General features: G+C 49.5%; 1 protein-coding gene across 2 annotated transcripts in view; it reads left to right on the top strand.

Annotated features, from left to right (window-relative positions):
• Positions 1-10,369, top strand: part of LGR4 (leucine rich repeat containing G protein-coupled receptor 4) — a 74,812-nt gene continuing 64,443 nt past the window's right edge. The window contains exon 1 of one of the 2 annotated variants that reach the window (XM_040557392.1): positions 1-214. In XM_040557392.1, the coding sequence (XP_040413326.1) occupies positions 24-214 (191 nt within the window). In that variant the 5' untranslated portion in view covers positions 1-23. The remainder of the gene's footprint in view (positions 215-10,369) is intronic. The other variant, XM_040557391.1, reaches the window with a different exon arrangement.

Genomic DNA, 10,369 nt, shown 5'->3' with positions numbered 1-10,369 from the left:
GCGGGCGGGCGGGGGGGCCGGCGATGCGGTGCCTCCTCGCTCTGCTCGGCCTCGTCGCATGGGGCCCGGGGAGCTCGGCCGGAGGGCCCGGCGGCGGGGCCTCCCCCCCGCCCTGCCCGGCCGCCTGCAGCTGCGACGGGGACCGAGGAGTGGACTGCTCCGGCAGGGGGCTGGCCGCCGTGCCCCCGGGACTCAGCGCCTTCACGCACGCCCTGTGAGTGGGGCCGGGGGGCGGGGGGCTGGCGGGGGGGGGCTACGGCCCCTCCGCCTTTAAACCCCGGGTAGGGGGCGGCGGCAGGTGGAGGCGGCCGGGGACGGGGGGGGAGCGCGGCCGCGGACCCCCGGTGGCGGCGGTGTGCTGCGGGCCGGCCGGCGGAGGCCCCGGCTTCCCCCGCGGGCCGGCCCCGGGAGGGCAGGGCGGGGGGCTCCCTGCCGGTCCTGCGGCACAGCCTCGCGGCAGGGCCGGGCGGCGGCCCCCGGACCCGCGGGGTTGCTCGCGAGGAGCCGTGGGTCCGGCCCCGCTCCCCGCGCCGTGCCAACACGAGAAGCGCGTCTGCCCTCGGACGCGGCGCCTCGCTCCCTTTGTTTGGCAGCGCCTGGATCTGCCTGCGGGTCACCGGAGGCTCCGGCCGCTGAGCGGGGTCCCGGTTTCCCCACCCTGCTTGGGCAAGCACCAGGCCCTGCTCCTGTCCGCGGGCACCGGGAGCCCTCCTGCGAGCCGCCCCCGTGGGGTGCCCGGCTGGGGGACAGGGAGGGAGCCCGGGGCTGGGAGGCCTCAGGCTGGCCGGTAACGTGCCTTCTGTGGCCCCCCAGGCGAAGCGGGGCTGCTGCCCCGTGTCAGAAGCTACTTGGAGAGTATTTGGCGGAAGCCACGTTTGAGCGCTGGGTTTTATGGCTCCTGCGTCGTCTGGCTGCCTTGTGAAATGGGATCGGTACATCCCTGCGTGCCTGCAACATGGCATTTGCCGGCTAATGGGTGCGAGTTGTCATAGCCAACACCCATTGCAGATAAGGCTGCCAAAGAGTTTCAGGTGTAGCTTCCTACTTTCCGAGCAGGTAGGTTCCCAGAAGGCTTGTGCTCCAGCTTATGGCCAAATCGAGAGGGGACACACACACACACGCACACGTGGAGGGAGGGGTGTTTGTGTCTGCCTTGGTTGGCCCAGTTTGAAAGCGAGCAGCAGCTTCGTGGCCATCTCCTGCTGCGGCTGTGGAGGATTCCCATTTGTGTCTTGGCTCTTGTTTCCTCATTTACAACATGAAAAAATGGGTGCCTTCGTGGCACTTCTGCACTTGAATAAGCCTCTGTTGCAGCACGGCTGCTGGAAGTGTAGGGTATGCACAAAACAGTTTTGTAGGGCATAGAAAACTCACCTCTGAACCTGCTCAGGCTGTGTAGCGTGTAGCTTTGCCAGAGAAGCTGAATTAGCTTGTGTGGAGCAAAAAAAAAAAAAAAAAAAAGTAATAAATAAATCACACCCCCTAGCTGACACGTTGGTGTCACGGCCAAGCGTCTTAGCGACACGAAGAGAAGAAAGCTTCCCCATGCTCCGTGCCTGGCAGCACAGCTATGCCAGGAAATCCCCTTTGCATTGCTACGGGGCTTTTTTTGATTATAGCCGTAGCAGCAGAGAGTCCGTGGCGTGGAGATGGCTGAAGGAGGGCTGCAGGGAATGGGCTGCAATACCAAGGGCCAAGTCATGCCTACATTTTTGGCTTTGGCCGGGAGAGAGAGTGGGAGCTGTTGCTGACAATTAACCCGAGCTGGCAGCCAAGGACTTCCAAGGCAGCGGAGAAGCGTGGAAGGGAGCTGGCATTTCTGTTTTACTACTCGTGTTTTAATTTCCCTGTGTTCATTTTAATAACTTAACGTAACCTCCACTCGCGTTGTTAAGGCAGCGCCGTGTTCCTGGGGCCGCAGCGAAGGGCCAGGCGGTGACTCCTTCGGGGCCTTGGGAGCGCGTCCCTCGGGACTCCCGGTCTCGCCCTGCGTTTCCTTCAGCCTCTGACCATGGCATTGCACGTTCCTGCCCTTCGGTGGCTTGTGGAAGGTCCAGCAGACCTCTGGGGGGATGCGTGCTGAGCAGGGAAGCCTGTGGGGATGGCCATGGGGATAGCCATGTCAGGCCCCACAGCGCTGAGGGACGGGCTGACCCGCTGACAGGGCCTGAGGAAAGGAAGGCAAAAGTGTGCCCCCAGCTGCCGGCACCTCGTCTCGGTGGTGGTGCTGGGAGGTAGGAGAGCCCTGGGGAGCTGGGGGGTGGCAGGGGGGTGGTGGTGGTGGGAGGGGAGGGATGGGGAGGGAGCCGGGAGGACACCGCCGGGGTAATTGCCTGGTGCTTGTGCTGGAGGTGGCCATTGGCTTTGTGTAATTTAGGTGGGTGTTTATGTAACGCTTAATTACCAGCTGCCTGGCTCTCTGTTTGTGAAGGTTGTGATTTTACTTTGTTGCAAAATAACTGCCGTCTGACAAGTTGATATGCCTATGCAATAATGTCCAAGTGTTTGTTTGGCTTTGCTAATCAGTGCCATACGTTTCCCATCTTTGCTGTGACATTTCACGTCCTGTGTGCTAGAAAACTTCCACGTTAATGGAAGGAAGTTAGAGCAGGGCATGCTCATGGTGCTTCTGCTTCCCATGGGTGCCTGTCTGGGAACTGAAATCCCTGTTTTGGGAGGCTGATGCTTGCGTGAGTGCTCTGCAGGAGACAAAAAGCAGATAATCCTAGATAATGGCTTCAGGGATGTCTTAAATGGGCCTGGCTGTTTCAGGGGCTTGCCTGACAGCCGTCGGTGATGCAGTCCCTTCGCAGGGCCTGCAATTATATTTTGGGCACTTTAAATATGAAAACTTTGCAGATAACTTTCTTTTTAGTGCCTCTGATGAACTTGTCCAGGATTTCCCTCCCCCCACTGCTACTCTCATATTTTCCTAGTGGCAAGGTCCATGGCTTTAATTTTTCTTCCCTTGAGTTGCGAAGGGAGTGCTTTCAAGCCCCTGGTGGCCCTGAAGTCTTAACGCTTCTACACAACGCTGGGCACAAATGCTAGAAACGGCACACTTGTTTATACTCTCTGCTACCCTCCCTTTGTGAAGCAAGCCCACAATCGCTGCTTGCTTTTGTTTTAAAAGCACTCCAGTTTTGCTGGCCGTGTTCTAGTGTTCCCTCCTTCCAAATCCATTGCCTCTCAAAAACCTCAAATCTCCTTTATCCACTTCTCCCATAAAGGATAGTCCTCTGCGGGATGGAACAGTCCTCTCGCCTTTTGTTTTTCCTAACCCATCTAGCTTACTTCTGGCAGCCTTTCTGTGTGCTGTGTTATGCAAGAGCTCCGTACGATTGAGGTGTCCATGTTCAGAAGGATCCTGTTTTAGTCATTTTGTAACATAGGCTGGTTCAGCAACTGTAGAGAGCTGATTGCCTTTTCAGTATACAGACTATGTAGAAATACCCCCGCTGTTTCACGTTTGAGTTAATTTCCTGCTGTGTTTATGTATAAATGGCAAAATTATATGGTTCTGTTTGGAATCAGCAAAGCTTGAGTGTTTTTGTGTCTTCCTTTCTGGCACTTTTATTTTTTGTAGAATGGTGATGCAACGCGGTGGGTGGATGTGAGATGTGGCCTCCTCATATACCAGGCACCAACACGTGGGCATTGAGCATCCCGCTGTTGTCAGATAAGCATGGTCAAGACCTGGCTGATGTTCTGCGAATGCTGTCTCGCAGAGTGGTTATGGTGAAAAGCAGGGATGTCCAGACCTGGCCTTGAGTCTGGAAAATGTAGCATAATTGCTGCCCTCCTGAGATAGAGAAGCCTTATCTAATTAGAAGGTTTCACAGTTGCACTTTCTAGGTCTTTGCTTGCATTCGCTGTATACTGGTGTTAGGATGGCAAGTAATAAAACACTCATTCTGTCTTATGAGAAACATGCTTTCCATAATTCTTCAGGAAAGGTACAATCATGCCATTTTAATGCCCGTATTTTTGTTAATCAGCAGAAACGTTGTTACCCTGCTTTACTAACCCCTGGTGCTGGTGCAGCCCCACTTCCCTGGCTGGTGCAAACGGACAGAACCCGGCCCTAAAACTGGCAGGGGCTTTACCTGTCCCTCATCTCGGGGATGCTGGAGGTGTGCACCTTTCAGCCATGGCACCTCTCCGGTCCTGGTGCTGCTGCCGTGGCGTGGTGACGTGCAGCTGGCACGAGGGGACTGGCTCCATCTGCGCGACGTTGGGCTGCTCCGGGGCGTGCGAAGTGGTGCACAGAGAAGTGAGGTTGTTGTTTCAAAGCCCGTTGCATATTTTTGCCCTTTTTATGTTCTCTGTTGGCAGCAGACTTCGTGTTTGGCCACTACCCCTCTTTTCCTTTTCTTCCTCCCTGAAAAAACCCAATGCCCCACCGTAACACACAATTTGTCAGGTATTTGGCGTGTGTTTGATATGTTGAGCTCATTTATATCAGCAATATGTCATTTCTTGTTTGGTGCTTACTGGCAGAGGCTCATAAATGTGACTTGGGGGAGCAAATACTAAGATAAGTCTGCAGTGTGGAGAAAAAAAAAGGTTGGACTTTAGTGTAAGCAGGTTTATGCCAGTAAATAATTAGCTAGTTCTCGAGAGGAATTTACTAGTAACTATCTGCTTGAGATGGAAAATATGGAAGCTGTAATATAAGGACTCAAAAACAAAACAAAACCCAAAGAAACCTCCTCCGCAAGGATCTTTATTTGTTTTGTATTCTACATCTAAGCCAGCAATTTTTGCAGAACACAAGCTCTTATTTACCCAGAGAAAATTACTGGCCTAGATTTCGGAAGGGCTGAGCACCCATATCTCGTTTTAGAGAGGGTGGGAGCTGCTGGGCTCAGGGAGGGTCTCTGAGCGTCAGTCGTGCTCTTCCCTTCCCTCTTCTCCGCCACCTTTGTGCTTGTTCCTAAAGATCTCCCTTGTGTTGGGAATGGATACGAGCTGATGTGTTTATGTGCTGGGGAATTTGCAAACAACTGGGATTTGCCTGCTTAGTGTTTTGCAAACAAGCAACGGAGTGAAATGGATGAGGCTCTTTAGCTTCGGTGCTGTGTGTGGGACTTCATGGCCAGCAGCTATCCCACCGGGATCCCAGTGGGGTTCAGGCTGCGCTCTGTGCTGTCGGGCCCTGACTTTGGGTCTCTTCAAGGAGGAAGTCCAAAGTCAAACGCAGCCTGGGGGAGAAATCTGCACGATCCTAGAAACAGGAGACAAAGGTCGGAGAAGACACACAAGAGGATAAGTCAGGAGAAGAAGCCATCCCGACATGATCAAAATGATGAAAAGAAACCTGTAAACAGAGGCTGAGGATTTAAATGTTAGGAAGCCTGTGTTAGCAGAGGTTTCGAGAGCATTTCCAAACGTTAGAGGTCCCTGGCCACCCTCCCTACCTGGAAGACTGCTGCGGTGGTGACCCAGGGTTTTGCTACAGGGAAATTCTCTTCTGTAGTTTTTCATACCTGCCTTTCAAGTACTACTGCAGTTTTCTGATAAGATATTCTGAAACTGTGGTCAGAAAAGAGATTTCTGCTCATGTGATATTGGTTCTTAATTATTTCCCACTGCGCAGTTGCCCTACAGAGCCCTTTTGGGAACGTGGGCGCAGCTGTGAACACTTCCTCTGCTAACACAGAAGCAAACAGCTCAGGGGGTGTGGGACAGTGGCTTAGACACAGGAGAGGAGGACGTCGACATCACTGTGTAAGCACCGTCCTCACTAGGAAATTGTGCGAAAGCCTTTCTATCAGAATAGGGTCCAGATTCATTTGAGTTTGGGAACCAAATAAAGCTGTGAAGTCCAAACGGAGAGCATCTAGCGTTGTATGTGTTGGTGCTTGGAAAGTGTAATTAAATGATGCAGAAACGGCATGTGATCTACCTGGCAGAAGAGTGGACTTTATTTTTAAAAGTGCTGAGTTACTGCAGCTGTCAGCGAGTTTCACTGAAGTAGAAAGTTTCTAATATTTTCAAATCTTATGTCATGTATTTTAAAATACATAACTGAAATAGTTGACTGCATTTCGTTTTACTGTTGAATAATTTAACTGTTCCAGGACTGTAGCAAGGCCAGAACTTGCAGAAATGTACTATAGTGGCTGAGAGATGGGGGGGGGGAACCAAACTGGGTTTCAGCTTTATCCTGAATTTGACAGCACATTCTGCATAGTCAATAAAATGACATTGTTACTGATATACATCTCAGAGAGAACAACGGAGCACTGTATTGGTCTCAAAATGAGCACTTGAGTTTGGGTGTGTTCAAAAAAAAAAAAGAATTAGAATACATAACAGATAACTGATAGCTTTGTGCATAGTGTCAATCGATGTGATAACATGTTTGGGGAAAAAAGCAGATAGCTACTCTTGAGCAGGTGATATCTGCGTGTGTGCCCTGGTGGAGCGGGGTCTGACAGCTGTGCAAGATGTTTGGCTTTGGAAATGAAGAACATCACCCGATGAACTGTTGCCTGCCTCGTTTTCCAGGTGCTTTTTATATTTACTCTGCATACTCACTGAATTACAGGGGGGTCATATTTTTCTTAGGTGGGCCGTTCACTCATACGATGTGCCTAGAAATTAGTAAAATTCTCTTAGGGAAGAGAATTTCAACTGTAATTTTTTTGTAAACATGTTAAAAAACATGTCTGGATGATTTCATTTGGTATCTTGTCAGATGAAAAATGATCTTCGCTGCATGGCAGAAATAAAATGACTTCCTTACAGGCTTTCATTGTTTGTATTTTGCATTCCCAAGTAACGAGTACAATTGGCTAAGGACACCTGAAAAGCAATGAGCATGTGGAACATAAGGGCAGTGCGTTTTGCACTGTTGAAAAATGTTTCTCTTGTTTGTCAAGCGATGCCACTCTTAAGCATAGCCAGATGTTTGGTACTATAACACAGGGTAACTCCTGAAACTTAGAAGGTCTGTTGCTGAAACGTGATGCACAGTATGACAGTAGATTTTGTTGTTGGCCAACTGTTACCGATAACTCCACATTTAATTAAAAGTTCTGCTCTATAACTTTGCCTGTAAGTCCTTCAGACAATGATCTGTGATTTTTGACAACTCCGCCTCAAGGTTTTGATACAGGGAAGATGAGTATTAAGCAATTTTTCAGTCTGACTTTTTTATCACCTGAAGTTGAGGAAATATTGAAGATAATTGTGTTCAGGAGTAAGAAAACTAATGAAAATGGAGGAACTCTTTAAAATACAGAAATCAATTCCTGTGAGTCTTACATTAACGGTGCAGGAGGAACCTCAGACCGTCTCTGTGGTCTGGAGGGAGGGAACAGGAGTGATACAGACGGTGGTGTGATTGGGGAAGGAAGAAAGACACTCGCCATGAGAGCAAGTGCTATTTCTTAATCTTGAGGAAGAAATCAGGAGAAATCCCAAAGGGAGGTTAAGTTGTTGAGAGCGTTGTGAGGAGTGCCCTGAGAAATCGGGCCTCCGGAGAGCAAACAGCTGTCTTTGCAGCTCTCAGTTGAGCGCTTTATTATTTAAGTATGATTATTTAAGTGCTGTACTTCCTTCTTTCCTCTCCCCCCGCCAGTGCTGGGGGAATGCTAGGTCTCACAAGGGCTTTTCTTCACCCTGAAATCTTTGAGAAAGTGTGTTGGGGCTTTCGAATGGTGCACAATTAGCAATGAATCATAAATGGATGTGCAATTTCTGAGGTATGCAGGGGAGGCCTAAACCTGTTTAATTTAGCTTAATGATGCTGCAAGCACAGTTGTGTATTTTATAACCTTGTCCTGTGAAAATGTGTTGTTGTTTGGGAGTTCTCCCATTACCTTCTGACATCTGCATAGCTGCACATGAATAGCCTGACCCGGTGTCTCAGCGGGGAGACCCGTGTGGCTGTGCTTTCAATAGGCGTGTTACTGACAAAGAAAACATATGGGATGTTTCATTGCTGTCTTTGCAAGCAGCACATGGGGCTGTGAGGGCACAGGCCTGGAGGCTTCGGCCTCGTAAGCTGGCCGCGAGCTTTGTAGGGAGCTCACAAAACACTCCTGCCAAGGCCGTCGTGCCTCGCGTGGCCACGTGTGGCTGAGGGAAGGGAATCCCAGGTGGACAACAAACCATGTCGGCAGCCAACGTCAGTAACGTGGCCGTGTCTCTGAAAGCAGAGATCTGGGTGTGCAGGGCCAGGTCTCAAGAGCAGCTGATCTCTCTGCACAGAGACCTGCCTGTGCTTCTCGGCTTGGCAGGGCTGGTGGATCCAGCTTGGCTCAGCTCCAGCATGCGCAAGCTTTGAGAGAGCCATCTTCTTTTTCAGGAGGCACGGTTGAAGGCGAGAGGAACGTATTGGTTTTGAACCAGAGGAGACCTCCTTTGGACCAGGAGTTGTGCCTGCAGCTCTAAGAGAACTTCACAAAGCTGCAGTCAGCAATGATCTACAGGCTCCTTGTTCATCTCTCCTGGTTGCGGTTCTGCTCACGTGGCTGCCCATCTGGAGCACTGACTGCGCACCCAGCTGTGGCCTCGCTGGGCGTCTCCTTGGAGTCCCCAGTGGTCTTCATGGAGGTTGCAGTGGGGAAGGAAAGGATAAGATCCTGAACAACTTCACATGCTATGGGGCTGTGCTTTGAAAATGTAGCTGCTGCTGGTTTGGACCTGGACAGGCTTCTGCCTTCTGATAGTTGTTACTGCTGGTGGTTTTAACACTTGGATTTGGGAAGGGGAAAAAAAAAAGAGAGAAAATGCATGTGCTAATATTGACCAAACTGTTAATATTTTACAGAACTAGTGTGAGTCTTGTTAGGTGTAGAAAATCCATGTCTCTTCCAAGGGCAAATGTGCTAGCACTATGAGTGTTTAGTGGAGACATTACATCTCTTGAATATCTAGGTCAATTATTTATTTAGAATTGACGTGCTCTTCCTTGAAATCTCATTTTCAAAATCTCCAACTAATTTCTTTACATGTTTTTTGTTACTGTTTTTTACCGTGTTTCCAACAAAAACAGCTCTCTGGTTTCCAGGTCAGAAAACGTGCAGTATCCTGATATTTATTTTTTTATGCAGGTTTTTGATCTCTTGTGAGGATAATAAATAGCAGTTGCTCACTGCTTCAGCAGAGACCTCTGCAATGGTGCAGCAGAGCCAATTCTTCCTTTAAAAAAATACTCCTGAGTAATTGTACCAGTAAAAAAAAAAAAAAAAAAAGGCTTTAATTTAAGCAACAACATATCAAAAATCCTGCTCAAGAGTAGGACTGCTTGTACTGTTGTCTCTTCGTTTACATAAGACAAATTTTTGTGTCCTGATATCATCATCGGGGGAGATTCCATCGCACATGGGGTTGACATGTATATCCAAATACCCTGGGTATTTGTTGGACTTATCTAACCAAGCACATTCCCCAGTTCCTTCAGGCAAAGTGCATCACTGGGTCTCAGTTCATTCAGTGCCGTCATGAACAGAAAATAGGGAAATAACAATATTGAACATCAAAAATATCTTTCCCAATGCCATTTTTTCATCAAGTTGAGTTCAGTAATGGGTTTCCCGTCTTGCTAGAAAAGGACCAGTTGGATTACATAGGCCATGCTGCTGTGCAGGTTGCTCTACACCCAGCTTGTCCTTCGCCATCGTCTCTTGGATTCGACAGCTGCTGTTTCAGCTCCCTGCCACCCAAGCCCCTGGCAGGGGACAACACTCAGGGCTTGCTTCTCGCTCGGGTCTGTCTGGCAGCACCGAGGCCCTTGGGCTGTGCGATGTGGGGCTGGCAGGGAGCTCTGTACAGTTTGAGCCCCTGCGATCTGTTGTCTTAGCAAGTGTGCCAGCAAGTTGCTCTTTGTATGTGTAAGCTCAGTTGGTATAATAAATGTAACAGAAACAAATGCTTCCAACCATGAGGCATGTAATGTGCATGTAGCTTAGTAATCACAAAGTTAAGAAATTCTGCCTTAGCAGGGCAATATGAAATCATCTTCCTCCATGAGCTTCACTTGTGCTAGTGCAGAATAGGTGGTCATACGTGCCTCATGCTACCGAAACAAAATGTTTAGCTCCCTTGCTTTGCTCCCTGATGACCACAAGATGTGTACTTGAAAGCCTGGGACTTGAGCATCATACCCATCCTGTCTGACAGTCTGATACCCAAAGCACACGTACTGCCATACGTTCCCATTGCTTTTCTGGTTTGGGGCTGTTTTATAGAACATCACATTAATTGGCAAACATCTGTGGATGTATTAATTTTGCTATGTCCTCTAAAGCCACCTTGCTCTCCCTGGAGTGGAGTCCCCTCACTTGTTGACAGTACAGCTCAAAGAAGTCTGAGCTTTTTTCTACAACTTTAGAGCAGTAAATATTAGTCATGACAA

Source organism: Cygnus olor, chromosome 5 (genome assembly GCF_009769625.2).
Source record: "Cygnus olor isolate bCygOlo1 chromosome 5, bCygOlo1.pri.v2, whole genome shotgun sequence".
NCBI classification, from domain to species: Eukaryota; Metazoa; Chordata; class Aves; order Anseriformes; family Anatidae; genus Cygnus; species Cygnus olor.
This window is presented reverse-complemented; position numbering and strand designations above follow the sequence as displayed.